At 50.1% G+C, this 20449-nt stretch overlaps 1 protein-coding gene across 4 annotated transcripts in view; it reads right to left on the bottom strand.

Annotated features, from left to right (window-relative positions):
• Positions 1–20449, bottom strand: part of NAV2 (neuron navigator 2) — a 383600-nt gene that overhangs the window by 63959 nt on the left and 299192 nt on the right. For all 4 annotated transcript variants that reach the window (XM_026512228.4, XM_044389055.3, XM_057317561.1 and 1 more), the window contains 3 exons: positions 10161–10299; positions 1993–2284; positions 289–991 (listed from right to left, as the gene is read on the bottom strand). In XM_026512228.4, the coding sequence (XP_026368013.1) occupies positions 289–991; positions 1993–2284; positions 10161–10299 (1134 nt within the window). The remainder of the gene's footprint in view (positions 1–288; positions 992–1992; positions 2285–10160; positions 10300–20449) is intronic.

Below are 20449 nucleotides of genomic sequence, written 5' to 3'. Positions count from 1 at the left end.
AGGTAGGTGTTCCCATTTTACAGAGGAGGAAACTGAAACAGAACTGTTAAGAAAGGATGCATGGTGGCTAATGAAGGTGGACTCAGGATTCGAACCCAAATGACTCGACACTTAGGTTTTTCTTCCCCACACAGGAAAATAATCAGCTGACTACAAAATCACTGGCAGGCTCTGACTAAACAGAAGCGGAGAAACACAGAGGCTGTTTTCCCCAAGGATCAAAAAATGATTCACTCAGAATGCCGTGCTACGTACTCCAGCTCTGCTCAGTGCCATCGACCCGCTTACCTGCGGAGCGTGGGAGAGGCCACGTCGGGGTACTTGGCCCCTGGCTGGAGTGTAGCCTGAGCCGCACTGGACATAGGCTGGGCTGCCGGGTTCACCTTCACCGAGTTACAGGAAGCCACGCTCTCGTTGTCAGATGAGATGCCTTTCTCCTTATCCGTCTGGTTGACCAGACCAGGCAGGGAGCTGCCAAGAGCCGTTTTGGAAGGCTCCCTCAGCTTGGGCACCGGCAGGCCCGCGGACTTACTGCTGATGTTGGAATCGATGCTGCTGGTGCTAGACCTGTTCCCAGCCCCGTTGCGGCTGGTGGACTTACTGGGCCTTGGCAAACTCCGGTATTGCAAGTTGGTCCGGGAGCTGAGAGCCAGATACCCATCGTCCTGGTTCTGAGCCCCGTCCATGCTCGTCTTCCGGCCAGTGGACCGACCGACGAGTGCAGAGGACTTGGGGATCTTGCCCAGCGTGGCTGACCTGCTGGTGACAGTAGCCCCGCTGGCTGTGATCATGGCCAGCCCGGCGGCCGAGCCGCTCTGCTTCTTGAACCCAAAACTGTTGGCGTTGGCAGTGGGGGTCCTGGAACTGCTGGAGAGGGGCTTTTTGGACTCGTCACCACTGCTGCGGCCTGCATCTGATGGGGAGCGCTTCACTTGGGAGGCTTTGGGAGACAGCCTTCCCTTCTCAGACACCTTTGCATCATCTGTTTTTCCTAAGGGAGAAAGCAGCAAGGTTAGCGTGCACGCCAAGAAGCCAGCTCGCACAGCCCCGGCTGCTTAAAATCCTCCCCTCCTCCCAAGAACTGGTTCACTTCTTCCTTGGGGAAAGCAGTAGCCTTGGGAGGCAAAGGAAAGAGCTTTTTATAAAGATAATCTAGCCTAGTACTGTCACTGTGAGCCTTCTAGGGGGATGTCAATGATTCTACGAATATTGCAAAGCAGCCTAAATTTACTCAGAACAAAGCAAAGCCAGCCAATCGCTGATATAGAGATCCTGCCTTCTGACCTTTCTTCCTTCTCTGTCCATTAAAAGGCTCTCCTTAACATTTTCGGGAGGCACCTCTGCCTTCCTGCAAAAACACTACCCTTGTTTACACACACCCCTAAATCATGGGCAACATGAACGGGACATAAAAGCAGCTCGTAAACTCATGCCCGTGAACACACACACACACACACACACACACACACACACACACACGGGTGTGTTGGCTCTTCCCTAGTGCCAGTTTTTTTTTTGTTTGTTTTGTTTAAGAAGATTACATTTCTTTTAAAGACTTTATTTACTTATTTGACAGAGACAGCGAGCACAAGCAGGGGGAGCAGCAGGCAGAGGGAGAGGGAGAGGGAGAAGCAGTCTCCTTGCTGAGTAGGGAGCCCAATGCAAGGCTCGACCCCAGACCCCAGGACCCCAGGACCCCAGGATCAGGACCTGAGCCACCCAGGCGCCCCTCCCCAGCGCCCGGTTAAACCAATTCCCTACACCCCAGCAGCTGAACTACCATCAGAGTCTGAGGCTTGCACACCTACCTATTTCCACTTGGGAAAAGGTAGGGATGTGATACTTTTTCAAAAGCTAGTTATTAGCAGAGTCTACATTCTAAGAAGAAATACCTGAGCATTGATGGGCACTGAAGCTTTTGCTCACATGACTGCGGGTTTTGGTTTTCAGACCAACAAATGCAGACGTGAGGCAGCACAGCCCCTCACTCACCAGTTCCTGGGGTCTTGAGCGTGCCTGCTGGGGCAGCCGCCTTCGTCCTCGGCATGGTGATGCCCACCTGCGCAGTCATGCCTCGCCGCCACGAGCCCGTCTGGGAGATGACCGAATTCTTCTTGCCCGACGTGCTTTTGTCCGACTCATCAGACACGTCCGAGGGATTCCGCCTCCACTTAGATCCAGGCTCCATCTTTATGCCGCTGTCTGAGCCTCCGTCTGACTTCTTGACATCATCGCCCGACCACAGGGAACCCCTCTCCACCTGTGAATGCTTCTCGGCGTCGGTCTGTGGATGAGACGCTGAATTAGTCCTTCCAGAATCCCCAGCCAGGAGCCCCTCAGCCCAGAGCGAGAATGCCAACACAATGACAGAGGACTACTTGAAAATGTCTGGGCCTTTACAATCTGGTTATCTTGCTAGAAAGCCTGATTTTTTTTTCTTTTTTGGCTCAAGGAAAGTACAGAATATAACTATGTCCTAGAAGGAGTGAGGAGGGAGAGTAGGAGGGGCCAGGGGGAAAAGGGGGACAGAGCCCTATGGAGGAGAAACATGGGCAGACAGAGACGTGGCGAGAATTCAGCCACCAACTCACTGCCACTTGGCGACAAGCGCCTCTAACTCCGGAGACCCCTCTTCATCCGGCATCCAGCCTCCTGGCCTCTTTCCCTTTGTTCTGCCGTCTTCCTATCACTCCACCGGCAGCGAGATCTTTGAATACAGCACAGCGCCACAGTCTAACACGCCGACCGAGCAGGCGAGGGTGGCTGGTAGCTCCACGCGGATCAGGCAGAGAGAGAGAGGGGCTGGGAGCAAGCAAAGCCTCCAAAGCCCGAGGTGCCTGCTCCCACCCGGCTCCATTTATATGCCACTGCTTTGCTCCTCTTGTGGGATTTGGTTCAGACAAGGGATATAATTAGCTAGCTTTCTTTGGAAGAGCCCTGACCTGCTGGCCATGGAACCCAGGAGGGGACAGAAGTGTGATGTTAATGATTCACCACGGTGAAAAGGCACAAAGCTAACCAGAATGCTTTGGGGGCCTCCCTAGGGGGTCAGGGCCAGTCCGAGGGGATGCCAGTAGGGAGAAACAGTGCAGTGAATGCGGACGGGGTCTGCAATGCTCCTGAGCAACCACACTGAGTGACAAGGCCTGGGTTTGCTGCACTTCTCTACCGACAGTGGGCATCGTCAGCAGGGCAGGAAACCAGAGTGAGGATCCGGCAAGAATCTGGCCTAACGCCTTTCATCCCAGAGTACTACCTGTGCCTTCCCCTGCGGCTACACCACGGTACGGGACAAAGCTAATACAGACACGCAGCCCCAGTTAAGTCACCTCTCAGGCACCACCACGGCGCCTCTCCCTGCTCAACCCCGCATCCCTCCTAAATTCCAGTCGTCCGTCCCAGCCCCCTGATGGGTGCTTGTTTGGTCATTCCTCAAACACATGCTGAGCTCCCTCCGGGTACTGGGCACCAGAAGTAGGAGGCGGACAAAACACTTATTCCCTGACTGTGGGACACTCCCCATTCCGCTGAGGCAAGGGACACAGACACCCTGTTCCCACACCTGAACACAGAGCAGGAGCTCCGTCAAGGCTTGACGAGTCACCGATGAACGCATGCTTTTCAAGCTACAGCACACTTCAACAAACGATCTCTGATCCTGACCACTCTCTGGCCAAGGAGCGTCATGACACTATGTAGCATTGCATTCATCTCAGTTTTACAGATGATCTGAGACTGAAGTTACCCATTCCCCGTCCCAACGACTCCAGCCTCTGTTCCTTCCTTTAAACACTTCCAGTAGATTCCTTCAACCAGATGCTTCTCAAAGCCCACCATTTGTCAGACGCCATGGAAGGTCTGAGGATCCATGGGTAAGATTAAGTTCCATCCCTTCTGGAGTTTATGATCCAGCGAGGGAGGCAGGTTTGGATAAATAAATACAAATAAATGAGTAATTATGAATTATGAAGACTTTTATAAGAAAAAGGACAAGGAGTAGGAGAAAGAAATACACTGATGTAATTTAGTTGATGAGGAGGAGGATGGGGGATGGTGGTCAGGTAAGGCCTTTTTGAAGAAGTGTCTTGAAGAGTGAGAATTCCTTACTAAGAAGAGTTTAGGGAAGAGCATGCCAGGCAGGGGGAAGAGCACATGCAAAGGTCCTGAGGCAGGAAAGAGATAGGCTTTAGAAGCATTCAATCCACAAATATTTCCTGGGTGCCACCATATGCTAGGCAAATTTATGGGGTCTGGGACCCCATTGTAGTAAATGAAGAAGAACAAGTACAAGTCACTAACTTTCTGGAGCTTATGTTCAAGTACATTCTGACACACTCCAGGAAGTGCTGAAAACTTAGCACTTAGCTACATTCTGGATTACTATATTAGTTACTCTTTGCATGTTCCCATACCTTATTTTCCCTAATCAAATTACAGCAATACTAAGAGTAGTAGCAGGACAACTAACGTTTATTAACCATTTATATGTGCTAAGCACACTGGGCCAAAGTGCTTCTCATGTATCATTTAATTTAAGCCTCAACAAAAATCCATGAGGAAGTTACAATTCATAGTCTCAATTTTACATAAGAAAACTGGGGCACAGAGTAGAAAAGAAAATTGCACAAGACGACACAATGCGGAAGTGGAGATCCAAGGATTCTAGGGAGTCTGAAATGCAGAGCCTAGATTTTAGCCACTATGCCACACTGCCTTCCTGCAGAATAAGTCCAAGGACATAAGACATTTCTGCATGCCTAACAGCACCTCACACAATACCTACACCCAGTAGATTCTCCTTCCATACTGGCTGGCTGCTCCCCAACTCCAGCCCTGGAGCAGCTCCAGCCTAGCCTCTGGGTACGACCCCCAGAACTCTGATTTACCCAGTGGCAGAGAGACCGTACTTGGCCCAGGACTACGACTTGGATACCCCCTCTAGAAAGAGCAAACATCTAACCATCACAGTCCCAACTTGGCCCAGGGCAGTAACCTTCCCAGCTCTACTCTGCATAGCAGGCCTGGGACCCTCTACTGGTTTTAAGTTCACAATTCCTTAGAAAAACCTTCCTGAGCTATGCGCCGGATCATGTGGAGGCACCACTCGGCATCAAAAGATGAAAAAGTCCCAGCCTCTCTGTTCCCAGAGCTAACAAGTTAAGGGTAGCAGGACAGCTGCCTGGGCATGTAGAAAGAGCTGTATCTTCCCTTGGCTCTCCATGCCTTCATCGGTTGTTCTCATTTCAAATGGCACCTAATCTTGGGAAGATTTTCCTATTGTCCCTACCTGGAAGTCCACTTACTCATTCAACATCCCTGAGGGAAGGTAGAGAAGCCACCAAACATTGGTGGGGAGAAGGCCTGAAATTTAGGAGGGCCCAGGTTGCTCTGGGACCACAGAAGGGAGGTCAATCTTCTGAGAGTGAGAGGGTGAAACCAAGGTGGGCCACGTGGCCTGATGTGCGGGGAGAACACGGGCTTGGAGCTTGAGTTCATGTACTGGGTGCTCCCTCCTTTAGAGGGAGTGGCTTACCTCCTCTGAGGTCATGATCCGTGTATAAAATGGAGATGCAACAGACAGGAGTCTTAGAGAATAGACAGTGGACTCAATGGACTCAGTGTGGAGGAACTCACAGAGTGGCTCCTTTGTCACCAACTTTCGTACCTCTGAAAACCCCCAGCACTTGGTTGTCTTTATTCCATTTTTGTCTTGCATGAGAGAGAACAAGGTACTCATCTTCCCTGCTCTTGGGCCACAAGCCTCTGGAAGCCAGGACACTGCCCTCCTCATGCCTACAACCCCTGCAGGTCGAGATGCTGAACTGGCTCGAGCTTCAACTGCAGTCATCCCAGAAGTAATTATCAGCATCAGCATTCTCACCTGCCACTTCACTCACTAGGTCGGCACCTTGTCCTTCTGCCTACATTATTAGCTCATCTAATCCTCTGAGCTTGTACTATTATCCGCATTTTACAGACCAGGAAAGTACAGGGGGGGAGAAGGAAAGTGACTTGCCTACAGTCACAAGCAGCAGCACCTAGCAGGTGGGCAGAAGGGTCATCCCTCCCCGCCCCCAGCCAAACCCTATCCCTGTATCCAGACCAGCAGCCAGAGAGCTCCAGGCTCACTTGAGGCCTCGCACAGGACAGGAATTGTTGCCACAGAATTCAGAATTTTATCTCCTTGAGTAGCAAAAATTAAACTCACATGGAATTATCTTCCTTCCCTTGTATAATAAAAACTTCACAGGCGGGGAAAAGGAAAGGAATTTTGATACATGCTTCTTTGTACCTCAGCACCTGGAATGGAAACTTCCACAGACTGGGAGGAAATACTGAACGACCAAGGACGTGAATGGAAAGATGATTACGTGGGGGAGAGAGGTGTGTTGGTTACAAGTCTTCTGCCACCAACACAGGGTCCTAAAAATAAAATGCTGCAAAATGTATTAAGAACACAGTCAGACTTTGGTTACTGACATGAATGGAGGGAGGGAAGGAGGCAGAGGGACCGCTAACCCAGAGGAAGGACGGAAAGAAGGAAAAGAAAAGAAACTTCTGAGCACCAACCAAGAATGAGATATCGCGACAGCATGTTCGGATAAAGTATTTCCACGTTACTATCGCGCTCCTCCTTCGAGACAAGTCTAATTCCTGTGATTTTACGGACCAGGAGGCAGAGCCTTGAGGAAGCTGATGGGCTTCTCCGAGGATGCCGCAGAGCCAGGCGCTGAACCCTCCTCGCTGACCCCGCACCCGGTGGGGCCGCCCAGCCGGCCTCACCGGTCATCACGGAGGACTCCGTCAGGAGGCTGCCAGGCCTCAAGCCAGGAGGCTCTCCGCCCCGCTGGGGCGCAGGGATCGGAGGCCTGGGGCTGGACGCCTGGCCATGTGCGTCCCACGTGGGGCACCCCTGGTACCCCGGACCATCCTTGAGGGGAACAGTCACTCTCAGACAAAGGGGGCTCTCATCTCTGAAGGCCAGCTCCTCTGTGATCTGCTCCGCCAGCCACGCTGCTGGACCCCAACTTCCCTGTTCCTCGGATGCATTTCCTTTCAGCCGGTCCTCAGAAGCTCTTCCCAGGTGCACACCTGGCTGGGCAACCTGTCCTCAGCCGGCCTGCCCCGCGGACAGGCTGGGCTGCCTCCTCCTGCCTCTCCCCGCCTCACCCTGCCTCTCCCCGCCTCACCCTGCCTCTCCCGGCATCGCCCGGGGACATCGCGCGCTCCCCCTTCGATCATGGAATGCAGCCTGTGACAGAAACCCAGCAGAGCCCTGGGGGATGATGACAGCACATGTGTTCCTGCTGCCGAGTGCTGCTCTGAGCGGAGTCGTGGCCCTTAGCTTTGCTCAGAGCCGGACAAGGGGGGGAGGGGCGAGGCTGCCCTTGCCGCTCATTCAAAGATTCGGAGATGCTCCCCAGACAGGAACAAAGGGCTGCGGGGAAACCACCTCTCCGCGAATCTTAGTAACTCTGGGTGCAAGTCTGCATTTATTTTATCCCAAGACCTACTGGCTTAGTTTTTATTTAAGTATTTTAAACTCAGGTAGTTTTATAGCAAAATCAAACAAACAAAACAACGACGACGACAAAAACCCAACCCAATGACTATCAAACCCCTTCCATCCCTTGACATTATAACCTTCTGAACCTGATCAAAAGACCTGTTCGTGTAGTATTCTTGAACCTTTTCTGATGTGACCTTTTCTAGATGAAAGCAAAAAGCTGGTCAAAGAGGAGGGGGCCCTGGCCTTAACCAAATCTAAGTCCATCAGACAGAAAATCATTCGTAAATGCCAGATGCTTACTCTGTATCAATGTGGAAAACTGATGCCGATTCCACCTTTGTGGGAGAGAAACAAAGACAAGAGATTCTTCTAACTGTGTTTTGTTGGCTCAACCTGCATCTTAAAAGCAAGACTCTTCCCACCTCAAAAGAAAAAGAGAAACGTAGTGACTTACTCATCTCTCCCTCCCTCCCCCACCCTCTTTCTCCCTCTCTCTCCACAGCCCCCCCACCCAACAAACCTGTCTGTCTGTTGGTCTCTCTCCTCTCTGGGTTCCCCACCTCAATATCTAAAGAGAGTCTAAAACCTTGGTTGTTATTATTACCCTGAAATTAGAAAGACTCTCAGAAAAAGAAGAAAAATTAGTGTCCACGAGGAAAGGAAAAAATTTGGCAGGGGGCAGGTGGCAGGGACACAGGCTGGCTGTGTTTGTAACCTGTGTCTAGTCACTGATCAGGGATCACTCAGGCAGTGTGGCTAGGTGTGCGTGTGCGTGTTTTTTTAAATCACCCTTTAAAATGAGGTACAGCATTCCTATACGACATGCACAATGTTAAGCACATAGCCCAAATACGTTTGGTAAAATTAACCTACTCATATAACTAGCACTCAGATCAAGATAGAGAATATTACCAGGGCACCTGGGTGGCTCAGTCGTTAAGCGTCTGCCTTCGGCTCAGGGCGTGATCCCAGGGTCCTGGGATCAACCCCGCATCGGGCTCCCTGCTCCACTGGGAGCCTGCTGCTTCCTCTCCCACTCCCCCTGCTTGTGTTCCCTCTCTCGCTGTGTCTCTCTCTGTTAAATAAATAAAATCTTAAAAAAAAAAAAAAGATATAGAATATTATCAGCACCCCCAACATCGTGCGCTTCCTTCATTTGGGTCGTGTTTTTTCTTCACCACCACCACCACCAAAATTCAACTCTCACTCAACAGTAATTGGAAATTCTGGAGAAAATGCAAATTCAAGAAGTGACAGGCAATCCCAGAGGCGACGCACAACGTATTTCGTCAGGCAGTCAATGTCCACATTTCTGTGGGACACGAGCACTCCCACACTCTGATGCGTTCTTTATTTAGCCCTATCCTCAAAAAAAAAAAAAGATACCTTCGAAAGCACAGAAATTTCCAAAGAAGCTCCTGTCTCGCAGAGAAAACTGAGAAAGGAAGTGCGTGTGGAAGAGAGTAAAGGAAGGGGCGGTGTCAATTCTGCCCTCCCCCAGGCCCCTGTGGGAGACTGTGTCCCAATCGGACCTTCGCGTGGCTTCACTGGAGGCAGTGGCCCCCACTGGTGGGAAGGACACGTCATGAAAAAGATCCCGGGCCACGTAAGCCAGCGCCACCACGGCTGACCAGTGCTTGCGCCGGTCAGTCCCAACTTGGGGACTGGCTATATGAGGATGGTACCTCACTTTTCTCCTAGTAAAATGGGTTTGCTAGAACCAACCCCTCTGCCCACGAAGGAGCGCTGTGAGGGTGAGTGAAAGCACCCACATGACACCACTTTGGAAGCAAACAGAGGGGAGCACAGCATCCGAGACACACAGTCTCAGAGTTTTCAAGTAGGGGTTGAAAACTCCAGCACCTTGGGGTCTGGCAGGTGTACTGATGGGGCCAGCCGGCCAGCAGCAGCTGGGGCACGCTGGGACAACGGCTCCCTGTCTGAAGGGGCAGACACTTGGACACCTGTTGATTGTTGCCATGTGGAGAATATAGGCTCAAGAAAGCAATATATTCTGATCTTTAAGAGAAACCAGAATCTCCTTTTTATGTGAAATAATGCAATTTTTAAAATTTGACATGGAATAATCTGGGTTAGAAGAAGAGTGATGCCATAAGCCAACGGACAAATGTCAGCACGAGGATGTGACCTTTAGACCAACAGTTCCCAACCTCTGGTGAGGACATACTGGTCTTCCAGCCCAAGGCTGTCAATGTTTGTTCCCGCCCCATCACTCTGGAGACAGCAGCATGTGCCTGGACAGCGGTGGTCCGCTGTGGCTAGGCGGGGACACACGCTCCAGGCTAAAAATGACCAACTGAGTCCAGCATCCTCTTTAAAAAAACAAAACAAAACAAACCAACAAAAAACAAATTCAGAAACAAAGGTCCAGGAAGGAAATATGGTTTTATCAAGACCTTCGCAGACAACGGTGAGGCCTCCCCATTCCTGTTTCCAGTGCCCCATTGCCTGACCCCCCCTTTCCCTGCAGGTAGAGGCCAGGGCTAGTGAGATGAGAGCACAGGCAGTGAGCAGGTGATCAGGCCTCATCGTATGGACTTGGGGACGCTGCTCACCCCAAACGGCCCCCCTGGTCCACAAGCCTGAGGCTCCCTGCCGGCAGGAGCTGCTGGAGGAGCCTGTTGCTTACCTGCACATCCAGGTTTTTGCGAGAGGAGGCAGGTGTGTTGGCGTAGGAACTGATGGAGGAGCTGGTGTTGATGTCATCGGTGCTGAGGTTGTCTATGGTGTCGCTGATCCCGCTGCTGACCGAGCTGCTGTCATCCCAGCTGCCGAGACAAACACATCCTGAGCACCAAAACCTCATGCCGGGTCAGCGCAGGCCAACCATACGGACAAGCGCATACCATCCCCGAAGGCGCCCTGTGTCACAAAGCCCCAGATGAAGCTCTTTTGCCTCTAACATGACTCATCTCAAGGGCACTGTCTCTCCTTGCTGTTCTGGATTGCCAGCTGGGTGAAGTGGCTGAGACGGACCTTCCCCCACATGGAGGGTGCTTTCCTGAGCAGAGGGGGCTGAAGACCCTACCTACCTCCTACCCATCCTCAAATGCATCTTGGGGACTCTGCAGAAGCCAATGGCTACTTTCCAGACCTAATGGCAGCGGAAGAGCGGTGGGCTTGGGGACGATTGCCAGAAGCAATGGAGAGAGAGTCAAGAGCGGCACTCTCCCTGAGGTCAGAGTGCAAAGATGAGCTGCTCTAGGAATCCTCTGGACTCCACGGCCGGAGTGAAATGCCAAGGGAGGGAAAGCCTCAGATGTCAGCAGAAACCCATCAATTCTATTAGCATCTCTAACTCTAACAGCATCCCAGGATACATCTAAAATAGAGTTCCTTTCCCAACCCACAAATCCACGGAGGCCACCCCTACCGCTCAAGTCAAATCTCCAAGCAATGGCTCTTCTTTCTCCTCATCGTCTCCCACCGCGACCAAGACTTTTAACCCATCCCCTGGTCCGAAGTAAGCTTCCAATATAATGTAACCTGATCTACTTCATCTAGTGGAAAAAGGTAATTATTCCTGTTTTCCTATTGCACAGATGGAGACACTGAGGCTTAGAAAGGTAAGAAAGCTGGGGCATCTGGGTGGCTCAGTTGATTGGACATCCAACTCTTGGGTTCGGCTCAGATCGTGATCTCGGGGGTTATGAGACGGAGCCCAGGGGTGGGGCTCCACACTCAGCACTGAGACTGCTTGAGAGTCTCTCCCCATCCCTCTCTCCCCATCTGCTCCTCTCCCCCTTCACGGGCACTCTCTCTCTAAAATAAAATCTTTAGAGAGAAGAAAGGAAAGAAAAGAAAGGAAGGCAGGCAGGCAAGGTTGCACGAGACCAGACAGCCAGTAAAAGACGGAACAGGACCTGGATCCAGCCTTTCTGACTCCAGAGCCACCTTCTATATTGTGAGGCCAGACGGCTTTCCATTATGTCAACTGTCGGAAGGTGACATGGCTCACTTTCTCAGGAGGAAGCTGAGGCTTGGAGGGCCTCATTCAAAGACAATCTCCACACTCCCGCTTCCCCTGCAGGGCAATGCTGCAGGAATGTCCACCTCAGCCCTCTGTGAGCCATGTCCCCTCTCCCCGCAGGCCCATAGTCCATGCTTATCAAAGTCCTCTGGGCTGAACTCCTACGCAGAGAGGAACGACAGGACAAGCTCTGACAAAAAGTTACCACCAGCTGCGGACTCTGAGCTCAGCCTCCTCCCCCCAGCTCATTCTTGGACAAGTCACAGCTCCTATGCCTCAGTTTCTTTATGGGGGACACAGGGATGATACCACTAGGCTGGCAACCATGTAAAGCTCTGCTGGAGAAAACGTGACCTAACAGACGAGAAAGGACCCAAATCGGCTCTCACGATTATCATAAAAGAAAGAAAGAAAAAAAAAAGTCACAGGAGTCTTTAATTGCATCTGCTCTCTGGGGTTAGCAATTTAATATATCTAAAGTTTCCTCTAATCCAGTGAAGAAGAAAGAGGATTGAAGAGAGGAGTGTGGCTGGCGGGGGAAGGCGGGAAGTTCGTAACAGATGCCCATGAATCCAAGCCCCGGAGTTTTTGCTTTGAAGTTGTACCCGCTCCTCCCGTATGGCCTTTCAACAGCAAGCTGTTATTCTGGAGGGGCGTGTGCACGGTACACGTTACACACGGTGCTTCCCACATCGGTGCCCGGAGCATCTTGGGGCCACCCTGACCGAGCCAGCCCAGGCGGGGAGAAGCCAGTGACGGCTGCCATGGAAGGTGGGCGTGGGGACCCCAGGGATGAGGACGAGGGCACGGTGACAACCGAGTGCAGCCTGGGCTGAGCAACAGCTGTCTTTGTGCCAGAAACCAGCCGTCACTGCATATGGAGAACCAGCCATGTCCCCCTCCCTTCTGGATCTTTTGGGATACTGGCAAGTCTGTTTGGATGTAAAAATCAGTGATTTCAAACTTGTCCTTTCCCCGAAATCCAGAGTGTAAGGGATCATGAGCCACCAAGTTCAGAGTCAGTGAGTTCCAAGTACTTGCAGGAGCTGCCCTGTGATAACCACGGTGCCCTAACAAGAGACCGTGGGCTAGATGCTGGCTCTTCCGTGCCCCTCTTAGATATTCACGCTGTCCATAAACTTCTGAACAGCTGTCAAGTGCTGGAATGATCTCTTTAACTTGGCCTAAGATAGCACTCCCCCAAACCGCGTGACCACACAGGAGATGCCGAGAAGGAGGAAGTGCAGCTGTGGAAGAGATGCAGGTGGGGTTTGAACCTCCAGGGGCCACTCTGTCCGCGCCTGCCCAAGAAGGCAGCTAGCACCGACGGAAGCAGAGTCGAGACGAAGGACATCCCGTGAGCACCTCTATCCAGCCATACCTGACACCTGCGGAGTCAGAAGCAAGCACCCCCTAGGAGGCTGAAAGCGAGAATTAATAAATTCCTTTCTTTTGCTCAAAACTAGTTTGCTTTGGTTTCTGTCACTTGGTATACTCGTGCTACTGACTGGGGAATGGCCATTTGTTTGTAAAGTGACTCCAGACGTGTGGCTGAAGAGTCAGACGGGAAAAATGTAGAAAGCATGCAGAATTCATTCAGGCAGGAAGAACATTAGTTGCATCCCATCAAGTGGCAAAGGCAATTTAGGTACAACCAGCACCCAGGGTCCCAAAGTCCACTGACCCAGGTCCTGGTGAGCAATGTTGAAAGGGGTTACAGAGATGGATTACAACAGAAATGTGAAAGAACACAGAGGATCTGTGTTTGCTGTGTGGTGAAACGAGAGTCCAGCTAAGAGGCTCAAGGGACCCAGGCAACACAGCAGAAAGAACTACAGTGTATTCAGCTATGGCTCTAGAACGATCGTTCTGGAAACAATGTGACCATCCCTGCGCCTTGCTCTTGAGCCCCTACAACGGTTCAGAGCCCAATGGAGATGACAAACGTATTCCCCTTCGTTGGGAGCAAATGACTTTAAATCCTTGGGAAGGTTTAAAAAGAGGAGGGTTGCTGAGGGAGTAAATCATAATATGAATACTTAAGTACAGGATGAAATCTTCGTGATCACTGGGATAATCTCTGTATATTTATAATACTTAAAAGAATATGGGGCATATTCAAGAATGTAAATAAAAACAGTCCTCTGATTTCCATTTTAAATGAGTCCTCATTTCTGATTTGAGATTTTTAAGATGAAAGGTTTAAGGATTGGGAGTCGGCCTGCAAAAAAGAATTACAGTGTTTAAGAAAACTTAATTTATGACATTTTAACTTTAGTTTATTTGATTTGCAAGAGTTAAGTGCTTAGAAAGATTTTGCTTGTTAGGCGTGGTTAACTCCACTCCGTCTGATGTTTGAAGAACTTGAGGAAACCAGGCATGTTAACTTACGAATACGATCTAAACTATTTAAGGAAACTTAATTATCCAAGTTTCCAAACAGTACTAATTGTCAAAATTCAATTTGTTCAATCTAAATCAACCAAGTACTAACCAAATAACAAGTGGACATCACCTTAATTTATACGAAAACACTTGATTTATAGGTGAGATTTATAAGAAAACCTAGGTTTAAAAATCAAAGCTTGAATAAACTAGAAGAGTAAAACCTAAGACGTTCTTTTTGGGCACAAAGCACTCCTTAGACATTCAGAAAACCGTTAAGGTAGATTTCGTTTTGTCAATGAATGAATGATTTTTATATGAATGACCAGAAGAATAAACGAACTCAAGAGAGCATACCTCTTCTCTTTACTAGTTTTCCCCATTCCAGTTCACCTTTGCTCCACATTGCAAGACTTCCAAAGCTACTCCAAAACTGTGCCCCAAATCTCAGTGGAAACACTGTGTTGACATCCTGGGGAGATGAGCAGAGCAGAGCAGAACCCCAGGCCCACCTCCTGCCTCAAGGGCTGTATTATAGGAAATTCAGAGGAACGTGGGATACAGAGCTTGGCTGATTTCCCTGACTTTTTTTTTTTTTTTTTCAAGACAGCATATCATGTTTATGCCCTATAAATTCTTTGGCAGAGACAGCCAGAGAAATGGCAAGAAGATGCTTCCACTGATTCCTCGGAACCATCAATGCAAACACACTGCTTCCCAGCCAGATCAGGCAGGCACCTATTTCTCTAGCGAATGAAATGCCCCCCATCAGCACAGTCATACAACAGCACAACAGGGGTGGCAAGTGATTAGATAGGAAAACAACCTTCACCCAATCGTAGCCAATGGGGGGGGTCAAGGAACTCCTCAAGTGTCTGCCATTGTTCTTGAAGACTCTTAAACTCACTATTTTGGGATCCTGAGCCAGAGACCTTGGAGGATTCATTTGTTCATCTTACCCGGTCTGTCAGCGCCCTCTATGTGTCAGGCATCGTGCAAGGCAGTACGAATACAGTGATGACCCCCAGCTGTCCCCACCCTCGACAGCAAGGCCAGGGGATGTGACAGACACAAGACACACAGAGCCCAGACACAAATGAAAACGTAACAGAGAGAGATGGGCAAAGAGAAACTGCACCATGTAGGAACTGTATGGGTTCCAGACGTTTCTACAGCCTTTGATACCTCCTCAAGCTACCAGCCAGGTGCCCGCACAGCTAATAGCGATAGTCTGCAGTGTGCCAGATCCCAGGCCCATCAACGCTCTCTGCTGTGCCACAGTCTCTCTCGAGGCATGGAAGTGGCAAAGGCAAGGGGCCAGGAGAACCAGGCCCTGACCCCAGCTCTCCCCAGAACTACTCCCTGTTAGAGTCTGGACACCTCATTTTCTCTCTAGGTCCCAGACTTCCGTAGAATAAGGGAGCTGGATGCATCCATCCCAGCGGTTGCTTTCTAACTGATATCCCAGGAGTTTAAGCTCAGGGAAAAGTTGGTACAGACGCAAATGGGCACATGGAAGATCCCTACCGGTCTCAGAGCATCTCCTCCCATTCAGCAAAAACTGCCCAACAGATAACTGTACTTTGTGTAGTCTTTGGGTTTCTTCATTGCTAATTTCACCCCTCAGAATATTTTTTTTAATAATAATTTTTAATTATATTATGTTAGTCACCATACAGTACATCCCCGGTTTCCCTCAGAATATTTTTTTAAGCCCACACAATCTTGTCAATACTTGGAATAGGTGCCAACATCTTATACACAGGAGACAATTAGCTAGCCCTGAGTAGTAGCTGCCCTTTCTAGACAGAGACATGCTTTCCCATTTCACACAATCCCCACCTAAACCTCTTCACTCACCTGGTTGGCCCTGCAATTTGAGTTTGCAAACCCTCCTATGGGGGTAACAATCCAAGTCACAATACAGAGTTTGCATTAGACCACACTATTTATTCACAAAGGAATAGAATGCAATCTTACCTAATATTTATAGCCACCACTGAAGGTGTTTACCAAAAGCCAGGTACTGTACTAGGCACGTTACATGTATTACTCTACTCCCATTTTCCACTGGATGAAACAGAGGCTTAAGGCCCAGAGGTCATCAGAACGGTGGGATTCAAACCAGGCTCCATGCAACCTTCTTAGCTCATCCAAAACCGAGCACATATAGATCAGCTTGGAAATGTGTCTGCTAGCCTGCGCGATCACAAAAGAATCTTCACCAGCTGACAGCAGCCAAGTGCATCAAGAAGAGACCTCATTTCGACAGACACAGCATTTTGACCAAAACCATGGCCTTGACTGTTTACTACGTCTATTTTTTTAAAAGATTTATTTATTTGACAGAGAGAGTGGGGGCGGGGGAGAGGAGAGAGAGCGAGCGTGCACACACAAGCAGAGGGGAGCAGCAGGCAGAGGGAGAAGCAGGCTCTCCACAGAGCAGGGAACCCCATGTGGGGCTCGATCCCAGGACCCCGGGATCATGACCTGAGCCGAAGGCAGATGCTTAACCGACTGAGCCACCCAGGTGCCCCAGTCTACTACCTCTTGAAAGACAGATGTGAAAAGATTCTCCAAAAGTGACCAGAAAATCCACTCAAAAATCAAAGACCCGTAAAGCCAGGAGGATCCTATTTCAGTCTTGCAAGACGTGCTGACATCACTGTGTCAGGAATTCAAATGCCACTCAGAAGGCTTAAAGCACACTTTGAACAGCCAAACACGCACCAGCTATCTGCTGTGAAGAACGCAGGTGAAAGCATCATAAATTATTTTAGCTGCTCATACGCCCTGTTTTCCTCCTTGTGGGGAGTGCGCATTCCACAGAACCAACGAGAGAAACCTGCCTTCACCAGTGTACCCTCCCCGAAAAACTACCTCTCATCTGGACACATTTTTAATATCAAGCTCTTCCAGGGAGTACCCAAAATGCAGCAAGAATTTGTAATGGTCCTGAATTAATGGGATTTCATATTTATAACCTCATCTCCCATGAAGCAAAAAAGCAAAACGGAATCCCAAGGTTAGAGGGATGATTAAGCAGATTTTTCCACTAGGATTTACACACCCATGCGTGAGGAATTTTGGATTTCAGCAAAAGACTCCCAACTCCAAGGAGTTACTGAAGGGTCCAGAGGGTCATTCTTCAAACGGACTCCCTCTGAGATAATGTTGTTTACTCAAGGGAAAGACATGCTAACCAATGTTGTAAAAAAAAAAAAAAATCAATCACGTCGCAGATACATATTAGTTCTCTGCTCACAGATAAACCACAGGAGAGTAGCAGACTTAGCACTGTAACTATGGTTCTCAAAAGCAGTCTTCACAAGCAGCAGAGCAGCTCCTAACACCCTACCCCCAAGCCCCAAAGGCTGGTCCACTTCCAGAAGACCCTTCACATCCTCAGGAGCAGTCTGGGCCGGTCCCTGCCCCACTCTCTGCCTCTCTCCTGGGGGCTGAATGCAAGCTATAGAGCCACCAAGGGCTGTGCCCAGGGCTTACCTGCTTACTTCCCCAGTTCTGCCCCAGAATCACAGCAAAGCTCATTTTCACGGCCCTGTGCCCCCCGCCAGACAGCTGTATTCAGTTGCAAAAGACCAGACTGGTGGAACTCGTTTTCTGGCTATTGTTCAAGGCAATTGTTCCCGTGAAACCCCAGGGCCCAAGCGGAATGAGATCCTTTGGTGTGGATGAGTGAGCAAGCCCAACTGTAGGCTTAGCAGTAACCCCTGGGGAAAGGAAAGGGTTTGGCTACCTTCATTTCCCACCAGACAGGTATGTTAACTATTTCCCTCCCAGGAGGTATTCTCCAGAGCATCACCTCCTCCAGCCACTGCTGGGGCCTATTAAGAAAATCCACCTTCAAAGAACGCAACAGCACTCCGGCAGAACCCCACCTTTCATTGTCTATCTGGGAATGGTAATAAGAGAACAGCCAGCTTTAAATGAAGTTCAAAGTTGTGCCAGACCTCATGCTAATTACATGCATTATTTCAGTTAATCCTCACAACTCCATGATACAAATCACTTGCTGATGGCTTACGTATGTGCCAGGCCCTGTTACTTACATTTTCTCTGGGTACCATGAGATAGGTACTAACATGATACCCATTTTAGAGGTGAGACAACTGAGGCTTGGAAAGACAGGCCCAAAGGTCGACAGAACTAAGATGTGCTGAAGCTGGGATTCAAACACAGACCCTAGAGTGTGCAACCACCTTCTGTATTCATCTGACACCCTCTACTCCATGCACATCATGTGTACTCTGAGGGCTTCAATGTTTCCCACACACAGTTACTCGAAAGAAGCCATAAGCAAGCCTCCTCTCTCTAGATGTCACCCTCTGAGACCAGCCTCCATGGTGTGCAAAATGGCCCAGAGCTTGAGTTTGAATGAAAGGAAGGACAGACACAAATCCCAGTGAATTTAGTCTCCTCTAGCGGTGGGCCAGGGGACCACCAAGCCCTGGAGGCTCCAGAGGGAGGCAGGAGGCACAACCCTGGAGAGAAAAGTAAAATAGATTTATTTGAACCTTGGCTCTACTATTGACTTGGTCAGAGCACCTCCCCCCACCCCACCCCCACTCCCCTGGAGAGCCAGGCTTCCTCTTGTGTGATACGGTGCTAACACCAGGCCTCAGGGGCCTCTAGTGGGGGCCAAACCAGACCTGCAGGCACTCAGGAGATAACCAGCTCCTGTCAGCTGCAGGACAGAAGCCGGGGAGCCGGAGAGAGCGGCAGGAAGGAGACACAGGCCCACGAAACAGACGATCAAGTTCCAGGGCTAGGACTTGCTGCCTCTCGCTGCCACAGCGTCCCAGGGGGGAAGCAGCTTCTATAGACGGTGCCAGGTGCAAGGCCAATCATTTGGGGTGGAGAGAGAGGGAAACAAGAGCCCCATAAAGAGGGCTCCAAGGGGATTTAGCAGCATTCAGAATGCCAGGGGTTGAGTTTCACCCCAAAGCACCTTTGTCCCGTTTCAGTAACTCATTCCTTTAACAAGTAGGTGGTCCCCTGAGTAAGCGTGAAATTCCTCCCTTTGGCTCCAGGGGCTTGGTCGGGCTGGAAAGCCCAGAGGGAAGCCTCATGGCCTCATTGTGACAAGAGGCACCAGCATGTCTGCTGACCTCGATACACAAAGCCCTCGCTCCTCCAAGGTTCCTCCAGACAGGGCTGCTGCCGCTCGGGCCCTGCCGGTCAGCTTTGGCCAAAAGACCTCCACAAACCCATCCCGGTGTTCTCTTTACCAAAAGGTATGTGTACCCTGAACATGAACAGAATTCAGCACATCAGATGCAGCTATGGCAAACCACGGCAGACACTTAGACAAGGCGACAACTCTAAGAGTGGCATCCAGGCACCGAGGTGGGTACTGAGCACACGTTATTCCACACACTCCTCTCTCTTACCCTACAAAGCACAAGCTACTAATGTGCCCTTTACATAGACGGTGGAAACTGAGGCTTCCAGACGCTAGGCAGTCTGCCCCAGGTGCCAGAGCTAATAAATGGAGCTGGACTGGAACCCAGACCGGCCCGATTCTAAAACTTGAGCTCTTCCTAACCACATTAATCCAACCTAAGAGCAGAAGGAAGGATGCTTTTTTTAAAAAAAAGATTTTATTTATTTGAGACAGAGGGAGGAGGGTACGAGGGGCAGAAGGAGAGAGAGAAACAGACTCCCCGCTGAGCAGGGAGCCCGATGTGGGGTTTGATCCCAGGACCCTGGGATCATGACCTGAGCAGAAGGCAGAGGCTTAACCGCTTAACCGACTGAGTCACCCAGGCGCCCCAGAAAGGATACTTTAAAGTAGATCCCAGTCATATAAGAAATTACAACTCCCACGTTATCCTAAGAGCCCAAGACACTTTTTAATGCAATCAAATTATTCCTAAAACATCTCCAAGTAGGTAAAGAAAGGGAGGAAGGGGCAAATTCCAGACAGGGCATTGGCTGGCTGCCTTAGGTCTAGGGTAGGTGGAGGGGGGATGCAGAATCCCACCATTCCCATTACCTAGCCCACCACACACACATACACACACACACACACACACACACACACACACACACTCAGTTCCCGATACATCTTAGAGGTCTGGGAACCTGAAAGCACAAAACAGAACTACAGTGGACTTGGGGCAGCTGAGAGAGAGGACTGTCCCCCAAAATCAATCCAGCTTCATTTTGCAATTTGTCAGGGGCCAGCCCTTAAAACCTACCCATTCTGGGGCAATGGGGAAGGGACGAGAACTCAGGTCAAGAAAAACTACTTGGGGCACCTGGCTGGTTCAGTCAGAAAAGCATGCGACTATTGATCTCAGGGTCATGAGTTCGAGCCCCACACTGGGTACAGAGATTACTGAAAATATGAATGAGCTAAAAACAAAACACCCCACAAAACCAGAAACGATCACTCAAATTCAGCTTTGCAACCCAAAAGCAGTTCAGCCTTAGCTAATTAGCCAGCCCCAGCACACATGTGAGCAGCTAGCGCCAAGCTTGGGTCAGCATTAACATGCTGGGTGTACAACCTCTCCCTCCAGGACTCAATAAATCCAGGC

This window comes from Ursus arctos, unplaced genomic scaffold (genome assembly GCF_023065955.2).
Source record: "Ursus arctos isolate Adak ecotype North America unplaced genomic scaffold, UrsArc2.0 scaffold_23, whole genome shotgun sequence".
Taxonomy (NCBI): domain Eukaryota; kingdom Metazoa; phylum Chordata; class Mammalia; order Carnivora; family Ursidae; genus Ursus; species Ursus arctos.
Note: the sequence above shows the minus strand (reverse complement) of the source record. Positions and strands in the feature narration are given on the sequence as shown.